At 47.6% G+C, this 23,475-nt stretch overlaps 1 protein-coding gene across 15 annotated transcripts in view; it reads right to left on the bottom strand.

The window, feature by feature from the left end:
- Nucleotides 1–23,475, bottom strand: part of NAV2 (neuron navigator 2) — a 741,392-nt gene that overhangs the window by 116,116 nt on the left and 601,801 nt on the right. For all 15 annotated transcript variants that reach the window (XR_009249837.1, XM_058688453.1, XM_058688452.1 and 12 more), the window contains one exon: nucleotides 10,301–10,423. Coding sequence is in view for 14 of the 15 variants with exons in the window: in XM_058688453.1 (XP_058544436.1) it covers nucleotides 10,301–10,423 (123 nt within the window). In the remaining variant the exon portion in view is untranslated. The remainder of the gene's footprint in view (nucleotides 1–10,300; nucleotides 10,424–23,475) is intronic.

Here is a 23,475-nt window from a genome sequence, read left to right as displayed (position 1 = left end):
AGAGCATGAGCAGGGGAGGGGCAGAGACAGAGGGAGACACAAAATCCGAAACAGGCTCCAGGCTGAGCTGTCAGCACAGAGCCCAACACGGGGCTCGAACTCATGAGGCAGAAGACCATGACCTGAGCCGAAGTTGGACACCCAACAGACTGAGCCACCCAGGCGCCCCTGACTGCAAGCTTCCTGACAGCAGGGAGCAGGGACTATGTCCTACTCATCCCTGGATCCCCAGGGCCTAGTACATAGTAGGTACTCAGTAAATATTAAATAACCCCATAAGCATTTCCCATAAGCTGTCACATATCAAAACACGGTCCAAATACTTTGTTGAAACGCAGCTGACCCATAGCATTGGTTACGATGCCTTTTCTAACTCAGTTATCGTACTCCTCAGCCATTTCCTCCCTCTTCCCAGCCCAGAGGAGCTACCAAAGACCATCAGTCAGACTGGTGGCACAGTGCCTGACGATGCAGAGGTACCAAATAAATAGGTGACGGACTGCATGATACAGAATTGGTTAAATAATGGGGAGGGGGTGGTAGGGAGCCAGGGCAGTCACCTGTAGGTAATAAAACAATGACAGTCACTGGTACGGTTCACGATATATTTTCCATTCTCACAGGCATGTGGTAGAATTGTACTCGCATTCACGTTTGAACTGTAGCCACGTGACTTCCTTCAGCCAACAACCAATCAGTGGAAGTCATATGGGCCATGTCTGGGCAGAAGTTTAAGAGACGGCACATGGCTCACCACACTCTCCTCCTCCTGGCCATGGTTTGCCAGTGCTTTAAATGGTCAGGACTCTGGCACCCTGGGTCCTGAGTGAAAGTGATATACAACACAGCCTCTTACTGAGCTGCAGTGAACTGGGTGTTTTGGAGTCGTTTGTCACACAGCACAGACGATCCCATCCTGACTGATGCAAAGACTTGCCCAGGTACCTGCATTAAAACACACGATGCCATTTTCTGCTGCAGGGCACAGATGTAGTCAGATTTTGGACTTGGGGTTGGGGGCTAAGCTTTGGGTTGCTAAGGGAGTAAGCACAGAAAAAGGTGCCCCATTTCGGCTTCTCTCTTTGACCTCACGTGCCTGCTTTCATATTGCTAGATGTCTTCTCAAACTCTGAACCACCATCCAGTTTAAAAACTACCCGTACACAACTACTGAAAAGGCACTAGCTTTGGGAAATGTACTTTGGAGGAGTGGTTGCGCGCCCCACCCCCACGCGCACACACACTCAGCTGTGCTGCTGCTCGCGTGTGACCTGGGACACAGTTACAAAGTCGGGCAGCAGTGACGACTGAAAGATTCTCCTGGGGCCACGATGCTGCCTTATTCTTTTCTTTTTTTTCTTTTTAAGTGAGAACACGGCAGGCACATGCAATGATACTCCACAGACTATTCATTCTCTTCTCTGCACAACCCCTCTGGGAGAATTCCTTTGTGGCTTAAAGTGCAGATGGTTTGCTTCCTGTCAGCACCACCCTCCTGTTCAGCACAGGTGGCCCCTGCCCACCCATTCCACAAGAAGCAGCGCTTCCTTGAAAAGGAAGCCAGTGGTACCAGCAGCAAAGAGGCCCTTGGGAAAAGCCAATGCAGTAATTACTACCCTGTTACCACGGAAATAGAGATTTGCCTCTAAGGCTCCTTTTATGAGCTTGAAGATGAATGCGACTCTCACTCTCTCCCACTTTGTCTCCCTTGCTGTCCACAAGCAGGAGAGAAGGGGGAGAGGGACTGAAAGGATCATGGATGCTGGGTGCTGTGCTAGAGGCATCTTCTTGTCCCAAAAAGAGGAGCATAAGCCTTGAATGCAGAACTAAGAAAATGCCCAGGGGCACTAGTAGCTGTTAACAGGCAGTCAAAAGGGGAAAGCAAGGAGAATGAGAGAGGGAAGAAAGGGGGTGGGAGATGGAGAAGGAGAGAGGGAGAGGGAGGGAGGGAGGGAGGGAGGGAAGGAGGGAGAGAGAGAGAGAGAAAGAGAGAGAGAGATCAGCTGATGGACCCAAGCAAGGAGAGATGAACGCAGACTAGGATGGGCAAAGTCACAAGGGAGGAGAAAGCAAGTCGAAGTTCACTTCACTTAAGCTGGTAGGAGGCTCAGTGCTGAGGTACCGCTAAAATGTGCCACCACGTAGGATCTTCTGGTGAGTTTATCTGTATTCTCAATTCTCTCCCTCTTCTACATGCCCTACTCTAACTTACATCCCCAGCCCACGGTCCTCATGCTTCACTGCCTTAATTTATAACCCTTCTATTTCATGTAGTTATTCTAAGCTGTTGTGGAAAGAAGAGGGCTTAATTATGTTAATTAATATAAAGAAAAGAGAATCACAAAGAGGCAGAGCCCAGAGTGCTCCGAACGGCTTATAGGACTGAGGAGTATCCGAGTATTTATCTTTGCTCAGTACTTTACAAAACGCTTTCACCACCTCCATCTCATGTACTCAGGACAACGGTCCTGGGAGACATGTATGAGCGCTGTCCTCATGTTAGAGACAAACCCCCAAAACACAGAGAGTTAAGGAACTTGCCTGAAAGTGAAGACTGGAACCTGGGTCTCCTTACAGCCAACCCTGCCTCTTCCCTTCACTCCACAGCTGCCTTCTTAAAACTTTTATTTTTTTTTTAACGTTTATTTATTTTTGAGGCAGAGAGAGACAGAGCGTGAATGGGGGGAGGGTCAGAGAGAGAGGGAGACACAGAATCAGAAGCAGGCTCCAGGTTCTGAGCTGTCAGCACAGAGCCCGACGCGGGGCTCGAACTCACGGACCGTGAGATCACGACCTGAGCCGAAGTCGGGCGCCTAACCGACTGAGCCACTCAGGCGCCCCTCCACAGCTGCCTTCTTAAAAAAATGTTTATTTATTTGACAGAGAGAGTATGTGTGCACACGTGAGTGGGCAGGGGAAGAGAGAGAGGGAGAGGGAGAATCCCAAGCGGGCTCCACGCTGTCAGTGAGAAGTCCGACATGGGGCTTGAACCCACAAACCATGAGACCGTGACCTGAGCCAAAATCAAGAGTCGGACGCTCAACCAACCGAGCCACCCAGACGCCCCCATGGCTGCCTTCTGAAATATGACTAGGTGGTTTATCTGAGTGCTGTCCAAAAATACCTTCTACAATGATGGAAATGTTCCATCTACATTGTCTAGTAGGGAAGCCAGGAACCACATGGGACTTGCGAGCACCTGGAATGCGTGCCTAGTGCGACTAAGAAACCCACCTTTCAATTTCTGTTAATTTTACGTTCCGATGGCCACATTTCATTAGTGGCTCTTCTACTGGGCAGTGCCGATCTATATTCTCTCACTCCCACCACATGACTGTAAGGGAAACGGGGTTCAACTACTGACACCTAGAGATGGCATGAGGTGGGATTAACAGTAAGAGAAGGAAAACTCCCCTGTGCCTTTCCTGGTGTTGGCGAGGAACTCGCAGCGCAGGGCAGACCCAGAAGGGGGCAGTGAGTGAGGAGGGAGGAAGGGTTGGGGGAGCTCCTTAAATCATGGCCCAGCCACAGAGGCCCACTGCCCTCTACGCTCTGGGCAGAGAGACTCCAGCAGTGGTTCAGGGACCACTGAGTGGTTAGTCGGGACCGGGAAAGAGAATTTTTCAGATGACTGCAAGCTCTCTGTAGACTCTGGCGGGGGGGGGGGGGGGGGGGGCCTCGATGTCCTGGATCACGAAAGGGAAGCACCGGCCCTCACTTGGGGAGGTTCCTCCCCTAGCCAACCATACAAGTCTGCAAGAGGTCAGATTTAAAAAATGAGCACCACTAGTCTAAACCCACAGGAGGCCACAGAGTAACGGGCTCATTCTGTGTAAGAAAGGGCCTTTTCCTTGAGGTCTGAGAGCAGTGATGGAAAAGGGGGTGAGGGCAAGCCCACCTGCAGTGTCCAGGTGCCAACAGTCTGGGATGGGGGGAGGGGAGAGGAGTCATAAAATATCCCCCTGTCCCTCTTAAGGCAAATTGTTTTGCACCCTTCCTCGAGGAGGTCCAGGTGCTTGCATTTTCAGTGACTAGGGGCTCATTTAAAGATATGATGCCAGGGGCGCCTGGGTGGCGCGGTCAGTTAAGCGTTCGACTTCAGCTCAGGTCACGATCTCGCGGTCCGTGAGTTCGAGCCCCGCATCGGGCTCTGGGCTGATGGCTCAGAGCCTGGAACCTGCTTCAGATTCTGTCTCTCTGTCTCTCTGACCCTCCCCCGTTTATGCTCTGTCTCTCTCTGTCTCAAAAATAAATAAACGTTAAAAAAAAAAAAGATATGATATCAGGGGGGCGCCTGGGTGGCTCAGCCGGTTAACTGTCAAGACTCTTGGTTTCCGCTCAGGTCATGATCTTGTTTCATGAGTTCGAGCCCCGTGCTGGGCTCTGTGCTGACAGCGCAGAGCCTGCTTGGGATTCTCTCTCTCTCTCCCTCTCTCTCTGCCCCTCCCTCCTCCCTTTCAACATAAACAAACGTGAAAAATAAGTAAATAAATAAAGAGAAGACACCAGGATAAGAGCCCGGAACAAGGGAATCCAAGAATCTCTGCACCAAGGGCTCCCTGAAGAGGCAGTAATGTTAAGTGGTTAGAGCACCTGGGAGGGTCTGGAGGGCCTGGCTTTCCACCCAGCCTGGACACCTGTTAGGGGTGTATATGACCTTCAGCACGTTTACTGACGCTCTGAGGGCACCACTGCTGAAAGTCTATGAAACCGGGATCATACCGCCCCTCAAAGGCTCAGAGTGAGGAGGAAAGGACATCATGCATGTCAGGTGCTTGATATAGGGATCCATCGGGAAATGGCGACTATTACTGTTTTTATTGTCACCTGGTAAGGGACTGTATTAGTTTTGTATTGCTGCCATAAAAAATTATTATAGGGGCGCCTGGGTGGCGCAGTCGGTTAAGCGTCCGACTTTAGCCAGGTCACGATCTCACGGTCTGTGAGTTCGAGCCCCGCGTCAGGCTCTGGGCTGATGGCTCAGAGCCTGGATCCTGTTTCCGATTCTGTGTCTCCCTCTCTCTCTGTCCCTCCCCCGTTCATGCTCTGTCTCTCTCTGTCCCAAAAATAAATAAACGTTGAAAAAAAAAAATTAAAAAAAAATTATTATAAACATGGTGTCAAAAACAATAAAAACGGGGCCACCTGAGTGGCTCAGTTGGTTAAGCGTCTGACTCTCGGTTTCGGCTCAGGTCATGACCTCATACTTTCATGGGTTCAAGCCGTGCAGACCCTGCTTGAGAGTCTCTTTCTCTCTCCCTCTTTCCTTGCCCCTCCCCTGCTCGTGCTGTCTCTATCTCTCTCAAAATAAATAAACTTTAAAAACAATTTAAAAAAACCACACAACAAAAACGTACTATCTTACAATTTTGTAAGGCAGGAGTCCAAGTGGAGTCCTGTGGACCGAAAGCAATGGGTGTTGGTAGGGCTGCACTCAATTGAGAGGCTCTGGGAGAATGTCTGTTCCTTGCCTTTGCCCCTTTAGAGACGCCACGGGCACTCCTTGGCTGTGGCCCCTTCGGTGGTCTTCAGAGCCACCAAGGACAAGTGGGGTCCCTCTTACATCTCCCTGCTCTGCCTCCTCTCCGCCCACCTCTTCCACTTTTAAGGACCTGTGATCACGCTGGGCCTGCTAGGATAATTCAGAGTAATCCCTCTATCTAAACATCTGCTGATAAACTGTAACTCCTCCTGGCCGTGCAGTGTAACATATCCACAGGTTCTGGGGACTAGGCTGTGGACACCATGGGACCACTACCCGGTCTACGTGGGCTTGGAAGGGAGGGCAAGGGAGTGGTTCCCACTGGGCTTCCTCTCATCTGCATACCCCAGCAGGGGCTGTAACCAAGAAATACCTGAGTTGGGGACCTACCACCTGATAAGGGGTCCCACCGATTCCATCAGCTGGCTGGGGACCTTTGGCCTGGGTTAAACTCCTCTCTGCAGGTCAGGCCTGAATCTGTGAATACATGATTTGGTGCCAGGAGGCCGCCCTGTTCTACACAAATCACAAAGCTCAGAGGTGCCCTAGGGCTCTTGGAGATCTTGTGACATAACCGGTGAGAAGGAAGGCTCGGCTTGGCAGGCTGGTCAAATACCAGGTTGCATAGTTACATCCTCACACCGTGGGACTCTCAATTCAAGCTGAAACTGGGACAGCTCTGAGCACCAAGGTCAGGGCCCTAAATGCAGACGGTCAAGTCTGTACGATGACTGTGACTCCTAACGGAAAGTGCAATCTCAATAGCGAAAACATTCAGAATTTGGAGGGGAATGAAAACCTTGTAAAGGAGGAATAAAAATGGCTTTTTCTTCCTGCTCGGTTTCTTGGCGTGACATCAGAGGGCAACTGTCATTTTGTGCAAGTCTCAGGCGGACATGTTACCACGCAAGCATTCGTGTTTTGCTATTTTTATTACTCGTTAATAAAAACCAGTGGAGTTCAATAAACATTCTAACGGTTTAGAAGAAAGTTACCAAGTAATTCCGTAGCCCCCCCTCCCTGATCTAAATGTGCACAAAGAGCCTGATTTCTGTCCTTAAGCCCTCAGTGACACTTGTATGACTGGGGGATGCCATTTAGAAGCCTCTAACTGCGTCAGCCCACTGCACACAACGGCATGGCAGTGATGACAGAAAAGGCCACGAGCACAGCAATGTTTCAGAGGGACGAAGAAATGTTCTTGGGGATGGAAACTTTCCGGAGCTGAGCTTTAAGCTATGAAAGCACTCAACTTGCAGGAGTGTAAGAACTTTTGATGGGTTCTGAGGGGACAGCATGCAGGAACCGGCGGGGAGTTCAACAAACCATCTGACTGTCTGCGAGACTGGTCTCTGGGCTCTCCGTGTTGTATTTCTTCTTCCTCCCAGGCTGCCAACCCAGGGGCCTCCATGCCCAGCTTTTCTTTATTTGTCTGCTATCTGGGGCCCGTGACTTCTAACAAGCTGCCTCCATTTGTCCCTTTTGATCCTGCTCCCTCAGCCGGCTGGCTCTAGTTTTGCTGGAAGTAGCTACTGATGACTATCAGGTAAAAGCTGGAGCCCAGGGGTGGTAACCCTAAAGAGTGACAGGAGATCAAGGGCAGACGTGGCACTGTGGATTTATTATCATCATTTATTATTACTCAGAAGCCGGCTGCTGACATACAAGACTCACAGACCGACATGGCCCCTATCTCCCAGGCTCCGAAGGTACACATTCCTATCGGTTACTTTTAATAGCCCTGAAGATACCCAAGCCACATCCTGTTGCAAACAGCCACGGTCTGTCTGGTAGGTCAGCATCTTTTGGGGCCTTACCCTGGAATAGCTGTTCTCCACAGCCGAGCTGCTGCGGTTAATGATTTTCCTACTGGTGCGGTGAGGGGATCTGTCCGTCTTGGGCACTTCTTCCCTTGGCTGAGGTCTGATCGCTCAGTACTTTCCTATTTCCTTTGTGGAACTCATGTACTCTGCTACCTATGCATGAATCCTTAAGAAGTGGGCTTCTTTTTTCCTTCTTTTTTTTTTTTTTTTTTTTTTTTAGTAGGCTTCATGCCTAGCGTGGAGCCCAAAGTGGGGCTTGAACCCACAACCCTGAGATCAAGACCTGAGCTGAGATCAAGAGTTGGATGCTTAACTGACTGAGCCACCCAGGTGCCCCTGAGCTGTCTCTTTTAAAAAGAACTTCCTGGGAATACCTCTGCTCTGGGAACTTCTTTTTTCAGGTTAAAAGGGAAGAATTCTGGAAAGGTGTTGCCTTTTTTGTCTATATTTTTTCACTTGTCTAATTTAAATAATGTAAAGAACATATTTCTTATTTAAAGGACTACCTAGTCTGCAGTCATTTGCATACTACTTTAAAAAAAAATCTGCACACCATCTGTGATCTCTTCCTTGATATTTCACATTCAGTTGTCTCACACCTACACTATTCTTTACCCTAAACAAGATTTGTAAAATCTTGGGTTTGATGCACTAGTTATAATTTTTTTAAACATTACAATTAAAGTGTAATTGTTGAAAATAAATATCTCCCTGTCTACTATCTAAAATTACTTCCTATAACACTAATGTTAGCCTCCCACTTTGGGAAACACTCAGGTAGGATATAGTTTTTGGAAGAGACGTACATGAAGAACTTTAGAGCAACAAATCTACTATTATTTCAACTTAGCCAAACTGAAGCATTTACGTGGTCAACTTTAGAATCAAAGAAATTTAACATATTTGAGAACAACCTAAAGTATCTCACTGCCTCCAGGTCCAAACTTACATGAAATAGGAAATTTAGAAGCATTATTAAATCCTACTTTTTTTTTTTAAAGTTTTTTTTTTTTGAGAGAGAGAAAAAGAGAGAGAGAGAGAGAGCGCACGCGAGCAGGGAAGGGACAGAGAGGGAGGAGGACAGAGGATCTACAGTGGGCTTTGCACCGACAGCAGAGAGCCCGACGTGGGGCTCGAACTCACAAACTGTGAGATGATGACCGGAGCCAAAGTCGGACACTTAACCAACTGAGCCACCCAGGCGCCCCTGAAATCTTTCTTTAAAAGTTGGTCAGTTATCCATTTGGTCTTAAGTGATCACATCTGAGCAGTCCAGTCTGGGGAGAACCAGAAGACACTGTGGTCCAACTGGTCCCATCACACAGGCTAAACTAGAACAACATGACAAACACCATCCAGCTTTCTAGCCCCCACTGCAATCCTCTACCTCCAAAAGCAGAAAAGAGCTCAGCTGTGATCTATAATAATTCCATTAACCCCGCAATGGAGCATTAAATTGAACTGCCTAGGCACAGATTCTTCTTTTGCTACAAGGGAAAATGTACCTTATAAAGCCTGAATTTCACTCTCATAGATTTACTAACCAGATACATGTTTACAGGAAAAGACCAATCACCAAAATAACTGGGTAAATTGTGAAATCTCCAGTGGGGGTGTTACAGCAGCTGATTTTCTCCCTGATAGTATTTCCTCCAAAGATTTTAGTTACAGAGCATTTTAGCCTTAGAAAGAGCAGTTCTCAAAAGGTCCACCTTTCTATGGAATTTTCAAACCAATACTTTTAAATGAATTAATTACAGGAACAAAGCTGACCTGAACTGGCACTGTGGTGAAAAGCCTTTGTCATGTGGGTATAAATCACCAGCCTGGACACTGGGGAGGACTCTGAGAAGGACATATTCAAATTAGTGGCAGAGCCTGGGCCAGATCCCAAGTTCCTGACAACGAATTCAGTGTTCTCTACCGCAGCCCAGGCTTCTGAGCCTTCCCGGAGAGAAGATGAAGATTCCTCTTGTGCAAATGCCATTCCTGGGGGTAACTTCAGGCCTCTGTTTCCTTACTGTGCTGCCCTATTTCTCTGAAGCCAGAGAATCACAGACGTCACTTAGCTCTTTGTAAAAAGTATGTCCGGCAAAGAGAACAGCAAGAAACCAGGTCTGTGCTACGAATATGTGGCTTTCTGGCACATGAGGATTCACACTCAAAAGTGTAAGGTGACTCCAAGCCCACACATCTAAATTCCATGTTCTGTCTCCTCACCCCACATGAAAGATGTCAAGCAAGCCAGTAAAATCCTTCAACAGTCAGATCACCAAAAGGTATTGAAATCAAATACAGCACATCAGAGCTGCAAGGGATTTTGGAAATCATAAGGTCCAAACCCCTACTTTAATAGATTGCTCAAGGCCATAGAATCCATCTGTGTCAGACTAAGGATTACCAAATAGTCCTCTATATTGTAATGGTCTCTGAAGCTCTTTTCATCTCGGATGGCGGCTGCAGCGAAGACTGGCCAAGCCCTATAATGTCAGCTACTCACCATAAACTACATCCTTAGGCCTTGCTTCCTGTCGCCAGGCCACAGCAGACCTACAGTGAAGCCTGATCAGCCACGGCCAAGAGCACTCCCTTCTGCACACAGACCTTCTGTGTATCATTGGGGACTCTGTTCCAAGACATAATACCTAGAAAGCTTGCTAATAGAAGAAGTAAAGCAGATCCCCGGGGCCTGCTGAATTAAAGACGCAGTAGCAACGGTCAAAACAAAACAAAAAGTACCCGAGCCTGAACTCCCTCTATTATTGCTATCAGGAGCACTACCCTAGCCAGAAGCAGGACTCAAGAACCCCTTTCAGCAGCCGCCTCCTACCTGCTGTGCCAGCTCCCGACCCCAGGCATGGCTTCAAGGCCTCCCAACCCCCCACGTGGATTAAAGCAGTGCCCATCGGCTAGCTCTCAATATCATAGCCTCGTTCCTCAGCCCACTCTGGAAGGATCTCTGCACCCGGTCAGTCCCGGGTGCCGACAAACTTACCTGTCGGCATCTCCGAGGCCCAGGGAGGTATTTCTCTGTAGGGTCTCCCGCACCACAGCCATCCCATCAGGGAGCCGGTTCAGGCGACGAGTATAGAGGCCAAGTCCACCATCGGTCATGTACCTTTAATAGGAGCACAGGATGATGCAAATGTATGGTCAAAAGCAATGTGTGTACAGTCCCGTTGTTCACATCCAGAAGCTCTCCATGGCCACCCTGTGCTCTAAGGGGGGAAGGAACGGAGGCTTTCCCGAGGCTCTGTCACTAATCACAGCCCAGGGATAACTCAGCTGTTGATTCAACACAAAAGATCACCCACTTGATAGCAAAAATAGAACACAGCTTAATTAACCCAAACTCAACGGGAATCTATAGAGCAGAAGGGAACTAGTGAATAAAATTAACTGTCAGATGTATTCGTGACATTCTTTTTAATGTCAGCATTTATACAAGCAGGTGTTTTACCTAAGTAATGCGAATGGGACTGACAATCATTAGCGAATCATGGGGGGGGGGGAAATTACAGAACAGCGCAGTGGAGAAAGTAGGCAAGCTTTTAAGAGTGGAAAGAAAAGACCGAAGACAGATGAGCCACCTTTGTCATCGTGGGCAAGTTACTTCTCTGGGCTCTGAGCCTTTCATCTAAACCATGGGAATACCACAGCTTTCCTGCTTCCCAAGGCAGACATGAGAATTAGCCAGATAAGGCATATGAGAGTGCTCTGCAATGTGTATAAGACCATACAGGTGGGAGACATTATTATGGTTGTCATCATCTTGAAGTATCTACCTACAATGGTGAATTTCACCTTTGATACCAATGTCTTAAGAGGGCTGTCACAAAACTCTCTGAATAACACTCACCCTAACTTACCCCTTTCCAGATCTCTTGGTGAGGCCACAAAGCTATCTTCCGAGGAAGTCAGTGTTATCAGGGGGAAAGCGTAGCCCCTGGAACTTCTGCACAGATGGCTGTCTGCCAACCAGACTAGTTCCCGAGAGCTTAGCCACCAGTAGGAGGTAGTTCAGGTACAAAGCAGCTTTAGCGCTCCTACACTGCCTCCTTCACAATACCCCATAAGGAAGACTGCTTGCATCTTCAGAGAACAGGAAGACAAACCAAAGAGCAAGAAACCAAACTCAGATCCCTTTAATTCCCACACGGCCCCCAGCAGGTAAACCTGCAAGGTGTCTGAAAATGCAGACGCCTTACGTTTCAAGTAAAATGACGTGTACGAAGAAGACCAACGAGTGGCGATTTTCCTGAAACAGTCAGCTGAGCTGCATCACGGAAAGTTGTACTGCCTTTGGAATTTGAACTTTAGAATATATGGGGTAGATCCTGAGGGCTGTCAATTCCTGACTTTCTTCTACTTCTCGTTTGGGACCTTCTTGGGATATACTCTCAGAAAAATGGAATTAGAGGATACTATGGGAGGCGGCCCAGAACCAGTTAAGTTCAAGTTGGGGGCAGAGAAGAAAGTTCTCACTGGAGCATCTGGGGTAAGAAGCAGCTTCCACGTGTGTCAAAAGAATTCTTCCTTAGAGCAGCTCCGAGGACACCATGTCTAACTTGAACTTCTCCCATGTCCCCTCCCGCCCCTCCTTTATGACGTTAAAGCTCACAGACAATGCAATGCCCACATAATGTAAAGTCTGTTGGAGCAAACCAATTATTTGTGGTTGTGCCAACAAAACACCAACAGATTAGAATCCATTTTTCACTCAATTGTATCATTTTAATTTTTTTTAACATTTATTTATTTTTGAGAGACAGAGACAGAGCATGAGTTGAGGCAGGCAGAGAGAGAGAGGGAGACACAGAATCTGAAGGAGGCGCCAGGCTCCAAGCTGTCAGCACAGAGCCTGACGTGGGGCTCGAACCCATGAACCGTGAGATCATGACCTGAGCTGAAGTTGGACGTTTAACTGACTGAGCCACCCGGGAGCCCCTCAACCGTATCGTTTTAAAAGCAAAAAAACATTTTGTAAATACACCAAAGACCACTAAATTATATGCCTTTAAAGGGTGAATTTTATGAATTGTATCTCAACAAAACAAAAACAAAAAACATAGTGACGACAGCTATAGTTAAACAATTATTTGTGTAATCACCTTTCACGCTTATCTCCTACACTACACAGTGAGCTCCCTGAAGACAGGGACTGTTATAATATTGTTCAAATCTGTATCCCACGTGCCTAACACGTGTTAAGTGCTTAAGACAAACGGGTTTTGTTGAATGAAGACCAGAGTGGGGTCTAGCAAAAACTTTTTGGGAGGACACCAATTACAGGTTTTCTTTCCTCTTTTTATTTTATTTATTTCTTAAGATTTTATTTTTTAAGTAGTCCATACACCCAACGTGGGGCTCAAACCCCAACATCAAGAGTCACATGCCCTTCCAACTGAGCCAGCCAGCAGCCCTTCCTTTTTTTTAAATAATTTTTTTTTTGGAAAGTTTACTTTTTTTAGTAATCTCTACCCCCAACACAGGTCTCAAACTCATAATCCCGAGACCAAGAGCCGCATGTTCTGCCGATGAAGCCCAGGTTTACCTTCCTCTTAAAGGTCAGGGAACATGACATCTAAGACACATAGAAATGCAAATTAAACCATTTACCTGTCTGTATACCCATCCATCCGTCCATCCATCCACCCACCCATTCAATGTGACCCAGGGTCCAGTGGTAGGCTCTCTGCACACATTCTACACTAGCACAACGAGAAAAAACCCACCTACGTCAAAATGCAGTGACTTTGCCAGAAGCTAGACTTCCCAGATCAAATGTCCTTTCAAGGAGAATTCAGGGGGAGCTCTTCAGAACACAATCTGTTGCACCATAAAGCAAGGCAGTTAATTTTGATTTTAGCAAAGCCCACTCAGCCATGGAAATGAAAACTTTTTAACTGCAGGGATCTTATCAAAGGACAAACAAACTAATTTTAGCGTTCATTTCCCTGCTGGATTTTCATCCCTGGTGAAACAACACATACGGATGGGCAATGACACGCACCCAGGCGTGCAGACGAGGCCCACACGTACACACCCCTGGCTTTCAGTGGAGGCGCAGAGCAGGGCCCAGAGAGCATTCCAGAGACCATGCTGAGACGTGCCATGGCCCTCAACCCAGCAACACCCCAGCAGAGCAGCGTGGTTTTGTTGAAAATGACAGCCTAGAAAGGTGGGAGGACCCTGGAGAGATGGCGGCCTTGGCCTGTCCACTGCTGCGGGGAATTCTGATTTTGTTTAGGCAGAGAGGAGGGGAAAGGCAAGGATCCATCGGATCCTCTGCCTTCTCCAATGCACAGGGAACTAAAGTGCTTTGAATGCAAGTAATCTGACCATGATCCAGCTTTGCTGTGAATCTATCTCATTCACTGTGTGCGGAAGTTGGGTGGTGGAAATGAGGAAATGGGGAGTTTACCTCTTTTCCCAGGCGTTTGTGAAAACGTGTATTCAACCATGTATCTTTTAAGATATTCTTAAAAATTAATTCTGTTATATGTCCTCTCACTAGGAGACAGCATAGCATGTCACTACAACGAGGCTCACACTCAAGAATCTAACTTAAAATATTTCTTGGGGCACTTGGGTGGCTCTGTCGGTTGAGTGTCCGACTTCAGCTCAGGTCATGATCTTGTGGTTCACGAGTTCGAGCCCCGCGTCGGGCTCTGTGCTGACAGTGCAGTCCCCTTTGGATCCTCTGCCCTTCTGTCTCCCTCTCTCCCTGCCCCTCCCCAGCTCATGCTCCCTCTCAAAAATAAACATCAAAAAAATACATAATAAAACATTTATTTCTAAAATATTACACGCTGATTCCAATAGTTTCATTTACAAAGAGCTCCATATAGATATTTAAATAACTCTTCTACTCTCAATGAAAAATATAATTTTGGCTTGACCCAAATTTGTGTAGGAATTGGCTACTGAACGTATTAATATAAACTGCCTTCATCAGGTTAATCCCTTAAGAAAGCATAGTTTGCAGGTGAAGCAATCGCTGCTGTACCCATCTGAATCAGCAGCGCTTGTTCAGGAAGGCTTGAAGGCTGAGGGGTGGGGGGGGCAGGAAGTGATAGCCATGCCCCGTCTTTGGAAGCCTTAGCAAGGCTCACCCTGGGTACAGATGAAAGGGCTTGCCTGAGGTCACAAGGAAAGGAAGCAGTTGATCTAGGGACTGAATCTCCCAGCACCAACACTGTAACGTTCCTTCTCTTTGGGGAAATAAATAATTAGTGCTGGAGCCTAATGATGTGCTGGTAACATCCTAATGTTTGCTTGGTGAGGTCCTAGGTCACCAAGCAACTCAACAATTTACTCATTATCCTCTCGAGTTCTGCAGTGATGGGTGCAGGGGCTCTGCCTCCACCTTCCACAGCTTCCCCAGAGGCCCCCGAATGGAGCCCCTGCTGAAGACCCAAGGTGTGTGGTAGGTATCTTCTGTTCAAGGCTGGGGAACCCTGGACTGGCCCATGAGCATAAGAGTTAGGAACAAGTCTCTGTTGTCAGAAAGATCTGGGTTCAAATGTCTCCTCTGTCCCTTGCCAGCTGGGAGACACTGTATGCATCATTACTGATAAAAACTCATGGATATGGAGGCTACTTGGGTACTGTGCTAAGTGCTTCCCATAAGCCATGACACTGTACCTTCAAGACTCTCGTTAAGTGTATTATCTGTTTTTCAGACGAGGAAAATGAAATTGTGGTCAGGATCACAGCGCAAGTAGGGGAGTTCAAATCCCAGCGTTGTCACGCTTTTTGTTATAATTCTTAGGAGTTTCATTCCCTCAGCTACCAGATGGGTAGAACTACAGATTAATCTCACAAGGCTGCAGTGGGTTAAATACGCCAGTGCATGCAAAGCCCAGGGCCTGGTGTGTTGGGGGCACTTCAAATTTATTAGCTGCTGTGATTATCAACGGCAGCGACTGCCCATACCACAGGGTAGTAACTGTGTACCCTCTTCTCATTTTTCAATACCACAATTGTTAGGTACCAGGCTCTGTACCAGGCTGGGGTTACAGAGGAGGAAAAACCTACTTCCTGTCCTGGTAAAGCTCAAAAGCTACAGGGGACCCAGACATTGAACAGATGAAGAGCAGTATTACAGATGGGTGCAGGACAGGCTCAGAGCACATGGGGAGGAGTCAAAGAGGAGCTATTTAAGCTGGCCCTTGAAGGGTGCATAGGAGTTTGCCAGCCAAAAGAGGAGGATCCATCTAGGCACATTGGTATCACATACAAAAGCAGAGAGAAACAGAGAAGAGGGTAAGTTAGGAGAACGGCAAGTAGTTCACTGTTGCTGGAGCATCAGGAATAGATAGGAGCCGGGCAGCGTGGGGACCGGGGCTCAGTCAGGGAGGGTGCGGGAGCCAGGTGGTTTGAGACCACTGGCTGTGAGCCAGGAGAGCTATGAAGGTACAAAGCAAATGACTAGCAGGCTCTGGCTTTCGTGCCAAAGAGAGCACTGACTTGTCAAAACTTCCATCATTCAATACTCCAGTTTGGGGGAGCATCTTCTCATCAATAATTCCTTCTACAGACTTTTCAGAATACACATTGTCTGAATCCCATCTGAGTTGTCTCAGACCTTTGCAGGATGACCAGACTTGTAGGGTGGCCTCACCATCGCTCAGGCCAGGAGAGACATGTGAGGGCCAAATGCCTCTTAAGAGGAACATTCTAGACAAGAAGAGTGCATCCTATGTAACTGACACCGGTTACAAAATACTTATGGAATCTAATAGGACCTGTTAGAACAGATACACCAGATTTTGAATCCAGTGCTTAGTTAAGAGATTCCTTCTTTAAACATGAGACAACAATGTGGAATAAATGAAACTGGCTTTGTGACTCGCCTTCGGAAGGAGGGGGAAGGTGGCTCCCCATTCCCAAAGTTCACAGTTCAATGTGACCTGCGTAAGTAACACAAACTGACTTCCACTGGGTGCAGAAGAAATCACCTTCTGTCAAGGGCTGGGGGAGGAGGGGTGGACAGGAAGGGGAAGAAATCTGTACTGACCTGATCTGGCTCAGTGCGTTTCTAATGGAGCATGACATTAAAAGACAAAACAAAAGAACAACAAAAATACTCAGAGGCAAGAAATTAAAGTAGTACAAAACAGAAGGGGAAAAAAAAATCAGGCCGAGGTGATTATTTTTTCTTCAAAGACGTGTCAACCTGTCTATATGTTCTGGATGCACTTTTGATTTAAATGTGAAGATAGCAAAGAAAATGGAATAAAAGAAATAAATACACACACACATACACAATTCCTTGCCAATATCAATATAACTATATAAGCATGTATGTCAACACATACTTTGTCGTCTACTGTTAAAGAAAACGATGTGGGCTGATGAAAAGTCCCTGCAGTGGAGCATTTCACCAGCGTCCAAGACCCTAAACAGTATGTGCTTTCATAGTGCCCACTGCTCTCCTGCAATGTGGCAGGACGCATGTACGCTCTAGGTTTATGAGGATGTTAACAGAGTTTCTGGACAAACCTGGAAAAGGATGCCTTTAGTTTCGGGCCTCTTAGAAGTCAGACGAAGAAACTTCACTCCGGGTCACAGAAGGACAATCGGACAAGCCAGTCCAACAAAACTGCCTACACCGTTTTGAAGAGAGCTGATCTCTAGGACAGAAAGGAAGTTGTTCCCCTTGACTTAATTAAGGGGAGAGGAGAAGGCACTGGCAATGCAAAAATAGGGTCGGGGGGAAAAAGGGGGTTTAATTTTTCCGTGCTAATTTTAAAACTGTATGTAGTACTAAAATTTAAGCAAAGACTTAAGTTTCTACTAAGGAGGCATTTGGAAACCACTTTGTTCTCAAAGTTTTTTGGCACCAAAGCTGAGGCAAATGCAGCAAGTTTCTTTTATCCAAGGCCAACCCACTCCCATCCTTCACCCCAAATGACAACTACACAGATACGTCACTGAGTGACTCTAATACCCTCGTCGTGGCATATCTTTAATGGTTTTTGTTTGTTTTTAAGATTTTTAATTTTTTTAAATTATTTATTTATTTTTGTTTTAGAGAGAAAGACTGTGAGCAGGGGACAGAGAGAATATTAAGCCGGCTCCATTGCTCAGGGCAAAGCCCACCACGGGGCTCAATCCCACAACTGTGGGATCATGACCCGAGCTGAAATAAAGAGTTGGATGTTCAACTAAGCCACCCAGGTTCTTCAAAATGACTTTTTAATTTTTAGGTCATCTCTACACCCAACCTGGGGCTCGAACTTTGAGCTCTAATCGAACACCCTGGTGCTGCTGCTTCCCTATTACGGGTCATCTCAAACGGACACCAGTGACACAGAATCAGCAGCTGCCTTTGGGGAAAGTCTCAGGTCTGAACGTCCTTCTCAGTAGGTTTCCCTGTGACAATAGGACTCTAACCTGGACTAGAAGACACAAGTCATCAAGAAGCATTTCTTTGGTTTCCGTGTCTTTGGGGGGCCCTTCCAAAGACTCTGCTGGCAAAGGCAGAGGGGAGACATGGACCCAGAGATCCAAGCAGTTTCCTACCTTCCTCCTTGAGGCAGAGCTGGGGTACCTTTGAGCCCTGTTTCCCACTGTGCTGTGTAACTGCCAGCTCTTCAGGACATCACTAGGATGGTATACGGCTCTTTTTAGGAGGATGTGGGAGTTCACTTCTCATCTCCAGCAAAATCTTCCCTTCTTCTTTCATTCAAGTCTGGAGCAGCCACCCGAGGCCACGCGATGAGCCACCTCGGCTCAGAGCACAGAACACGACCATGAGCCACCAAGTGGGAATACCCACAGCTCAACGGGCACCGGCCCCTTCCCTGGCTTGTCCGCATTTCCCTTCCATCTCACCGAGTCCTGGCTGCAAGGTAGGCCGGATGACCAGGCAAACCTGGCCCAGTTCTCTGATCCTGCTTGTGGCAGGAGGTAAAGCCTCTGCAGAAGTGAGCAGGGAGCAGGAGGCCTGGAGGCTGCTCTGGCGAGCCCCGTCACCAGAGCATGCCTCTGTGGGGAGCACTACAAAGACGTTGCTAAGCTAGTCAGACAAGAGCTCAGCTTCAGGAGGCCACAGGGACAGAGGGTGTGGCAGGAAAAGGCAGGCCTGGATAGAGGAGGAGTCAAAGGGTCCCAGGGGCCCCCTTTAAGCCTCAATGGGGCAAACTGGTGCCACAGACTTCATTTCCTAAAGCTAGGTGCTGCAAAGCTGCTTGAAGTGAACTGAAGGCACACCGTAGAGGTTCCCGCAACAGAACTCAACACGTACGTGCCTCACCCCACCTGCCGCTCATAACGGGGGCCACGCACTAGCAGCTCTAGTGTCACTGGCAATATTGCAGACCTCCCGAATCAGACTCCGGTGCAGGAAGACCCCCCCCCCCCATGCGGTTCTAATACACATTAAAGAGTGGGAAGCACGGGTTTCAGGCAGCGGTCTCTGCGATGAGGAAGATGAGACGACCCATATGAGCAAAAACTAAAGTATTTCTATTTGCATGTGTTTCTTAACACCCCCCACTTCCTTCCTAAGTTTTGTGCAGGTTTTATACTGTGCGCCATATTTGCGTAACGTGGTACATATACTGTATTTGAAAACACAGTGTCTAAAGCAGCAACAGATTTTTTTAAACACAATCAAAACGTTCAGAGACCATTATCTAAAGCAGAAATTGCTAAATTTTCTTAAGTTATGGACCCCATCTCACATATGTGTAAAATGTGCACCCAGTTGGAGTCAGCCCAAACGCCCCTGCCAGGGCCTCTGAGTTTGGGCAGAAGTGGATCCCGGCTGAGTGGGTCCCTTCGGCATATTCTGCAAATTTCTGCACAGGATTTTTGCGTCTGTTTGCTATAAACTGACTCAGCAGTGGCACATGGCATGGCTGTAACTCACACGTCACCCTGAGTTTTAGCACACAGACTCGATCTCACCACGGCCTTGGGCTTGCTTTTGCTTTTTCCTCAAACTCCTAGCTGGAGTGACTTGATCAAGCGGGAAAATTCTTGCTGCGAAGGTCCTTGTGTATTTGCAACATGCAATGTGAATATTCACAGGTTCAACCAAATTCCACTTGGCAGGACTATCCAGAGTGTTCTGGTTTAGCTTAGTACCTAGGATCTAGGCACACAGAAACTCGAACGAGCATCTGAATGCAAAAAACTCCAGAATACGTTCAATCACACAGCCAGCCAGGGATTATAATGACAGTGGATTTGTCCCCCCTATTTAAATAAATACACGTATGTAAAAATTTCATGATACTCCACAACTCTGCTTGTTTAAAATGGGGGCTGGTGGGGCATCTTTCTGAAGAAGGGCTGCACACTTTGGAGCTCTGACAGTCCCCGTGTCTGGAATCTGGTCTGGCCTGAATTCTCTCTACTGTGGTTCAACTGTCAGTGTGATGTTATAGTATTTCTAGCACTGGCAGGAAGCTTTCTGTCCACCTACTGAAAGATGAAACACACTCTCACACGCAGGAGACAATTCTCTAGACAAAGCCCCTTTAAGCTCTTCCTTGGAATGAAACAGATGGTGAGAGCTGACTGACTTATCTCCAGGAATCCTCAAACCTTAAAATACACCTGAGTCAGTGGGAGAACCGAAGAAAATGCAGATTCCGTGGCCCCGGCTTTGCAGATGCAGAACATCACTGGTGGGGCCCAAACTGTGCATTAAAACCACAACAACAACAAATTTTTTTTAAAAGAACGGTTTGAGGTTTACAGAGAATTTGCACAGAAAGCAGACTTCCCACGTAGCCCCTCTCCCCTTCCACCAGCTTCCCTATTGTTAATACTTGGTATCAGTGTGCTGCACTCTGATGCAACCAATGCTGACAGAGTTGCATTAACCAAACTCCATAGTTCACCTTAGGGTCCATTCTGTGTGGTCCAGCTGTTTTTGTGTGGCACAGGTTTTGACAAATGCATAATGTCATGTATCCTCCATTATAGTGTCATACAGAGTAGTTTTACTGCCCCCCCCCCAATGCCCTGTGTTCCCCCCTATTCATCCCTTCCCCCCAAACCCACATTTTTAACAGATACATAAGTGATTCTCCTGCAAGCGGTCAGGGCCAGACTCTGAGAAATGCTGCCTTAAATCTTGAGGCTTGGATGGAGGAACTGGGAGCTAGACTGGCCTCAGTTTCCCTAAGAGGTAAATATTTGCCACAATGTGACTAAAGTATAATGGTAATTTAAATCTCAAATCCTCATAGTAACTAGTCTTGGACCTCGATATTATGAGTACCTGATCCCTGATGGCCGCTCCATCTCAGATCAAAGGTCAGTAAGAGTTGTTAGAACTCCAAGGCTTTACTAAAATACCAATTAATTCATAACCTTGCACTTACAGACCTGCAGACCTCAGAACCATGTCAGTGTGGAAGCCCAGGCCAAGAGGGAATGTGAGGAGGCAACACCAGGCGTGCTGAATAGCGAGGATCATGGGCAACATGTGGGTGGTTCAGTGAGGGTGCCATAAGTTGATGCCCCCCTACCCTGGAAAAGCCTTCCGCTTTGCCTGAAGAATCCTTCCTCCCAGGCACTTCTACACGGAGGCATGCCTGCCAATCCCCTGGATGCCACTACATCTGATAATTCTTGCGAATTTTTTTTTAGTTTTTTAAGTATATTTAGAGAGAGAGAGAGCACGCATGAGTAAGGGAGGGGCAGAGAGAGAGGGAAGGAGGGAGAATCTCAAGCAGGCTCTGCGCTGTCAGCACAGAGCCCGACGCGTGGCTCAAACCCACGAAACTGTGAGATCGTGACCTGATCTGAAATCAAGAGTCGGACACTGACGCGACTGAGCTACCCAGGCGCCCCTCATTCTTGTGACTTCTGATACATTTCACAGGAGGTCAGAGGACTTTTATGTTGGCATTCAGGACTGTGAGGTCTCTTCCGGAGATGACTAGAACCTCAGGGTGGAATCAGACTTCCAGTGTCTCTTTCTCTTCGGATCTCACGGAGACACCCCCACGTAATAACCACAGTCACTACTGGACTGGGGAGAGTCCAGATGGTGCTCTGGTTCAGGTTCATGCAAGTTTTGCCCTGTCTTCTCTAGACTGCAGCTGAAAGCAATGTCAGTATGCACTGAGGATAGACAGAGACAGACTGTAACTAACTTTTCGGTGCAAGAAAGACCCCTTCTGTAGATCGAAGCAGGAAAGCAGGCCTGGGGAACATCATCCAACGCCCACAAACAACCTGGTTTCTGGAAGCACCTAAGGGTTGCAGGAAGCAGGGCACTAGAGTCTAGGCTGTTGCTCTAGAGGTGGCCCCCATTTTGAGGTGCTGTCATTTGCAAGACACATGTGTGCAGCCCCTACTATAAGGCAGGCACTGGCCTGGGTGCTGGGCAGAGGAGAATCAGACTTAGTCCTAGGCCCTGAGGGGCTTAAGGTAGACATGCAGATGTTTGCATGGGATTCAGCAAAGGCCAGACCACAGAGAGGGGCTGAAAAGCCTTCTTACAGCAAAAAAACGTGCAAGCAGCATCCTGAAGGGTGAGAAGGTATTTGCCAGGCAGCCTTGGGGAGGGGCAGGAAAATTAGGTACTTCACGGAGATACAGATGTGCAAATACAAAGGACCTAAAGATGTACAATGAATACACTGTGTGGCCTTAGATGCTAACATTCCACCAGGTAGCATTTTCATTAAAAAAAAAAAAACAACAAAAAAAACATCATTCTGAGCGCTCATTCTAAATGGGATTCAGTAAATGTATTCCAATTCAAAGAAACAGATACGCAGGGCCTCTGGCCTTCAAGGGTAGGGATTAAGCCCAAACTGGGTGACTGCAGGATGCTCAAATTACCTGCCACTAAACCCAGCAAGACCCGTAGACACAACAGCTGACACACAGATGCCTGACCCCATTCATTTTTCCATGCGTCCAAGTGCACTGGGTCACCTTCAGAAAAAGCACCCAGGCAGCCAGGCACACTGGTCGTGGGTGGAAGCGGACCCACCTGGGGGTGGGGCAGGACTCTGAACATACCAGATTCACCGTTTTATTTTTTTTGTTACTTTTAATTGTTTTTTTAACGTTTATTTAGTTTTGAGAGGAACAATGAGACAGAGTGCGAGTGGCGGAGGGACAGAGAGGGAGGGAGACACAGAATATGAAGCAGGCTCCAAGCTGCGGACTGTCAGAACAGAGCCCGATGTGGGGCTCGAACTCACGAACTGTGAGATCACAACCTGAGCCGAAGTCAGACACCGAACCGACTGAGCCACCCAGGTGCCCCCCCAGATTTACCATTTTCAGCAAACAAATAAAAACACCCAATGTTTTTTGTAATCTACTCTGTAGATAAAAATTTGACACAATCTTGGTTGGTGCGGAACTGTTGAAGACACAATGGTTCTCCAAAGTCACACCTATTCTTGCCCTTGCCACAGCCTGCTCTCCAAAAATCAGAGTGTGATCTCGTTATGCTCATCAGGAAGGGATGAAAACAAAAAAGTTGGAAAAACAGTGAATTAACATGTGTGAGCATGAGAGCCAGCCATTTTTCCTTCAAGAGGTCAGATTCTGAACTACTGAAGCAGCAGGCCTCCATATTAAGACACTGTCCAAAAATTATGTCCGTTGTCCACAAACGGGCAGAGGCTCTATTCCCGTGGACATGAGAAGGCTGTGGCTGTGAGTGCAGAAAGGCTCACTCAGGCCTCAGCCAGCTCCGGCTGATCTCACAGCTGCCTCTTTGGGGTCCCAACACCCCCCCCCCCACCCCGACCTGCCCCCCCCCCCAAAAAAAAGCTGCACTGCATAATCCTGGTAAGATAAGCCATGGTCAAAATTTTGAAAATCTTTTTTGTTAATATTTATTTATTTATTTTGAGAGAGAGAGCATGAGCACACAAGCAGGGGAGGGACAGAGAGAGAGAGGGAAAGAGAGAATCTCAAGTAGGTTCTGTGCTGTCAATGAAGAGCCCAACGTGAGGCTCCAACTCACAAACCATGAGATCTGAGCAGAAATCAAGAGCCGGATGCTGGGGCGCCTGGGTGGCGCAGTTGGTTAAGCTTCCGACTCTTGATCTTGGCTCAGGTCATGATCTCACGGTTTGTGAGTTCGAGCCCCATATTGGGCCGTGTGCTGCTGCTAATGGTGTGGGGCCTGCTTGAGATTCTATTTCTCCTTCTCTCTGCCCTTCCCTAGCTGGG

Source organism: Neofelis nebulosa, chromosome 10 (genome assembly GCF_028018385.1).
Source record: "Neofelis nebulosa isolate mNeoNeb1 chromosome 10, mNeoNeb1.pri, whole genome shotgun sequence".
Lineage (NCBI taxonomy): Eukaryota > Metazoa > Chordata > Mammalia > Carnivora > Felidae > Neofelis > Neofelis nebulosa.
Note: the sequence above shows the minus strand (reverse complement) of the source record. Positions and strands in the feature narration are given on the sequence as shown.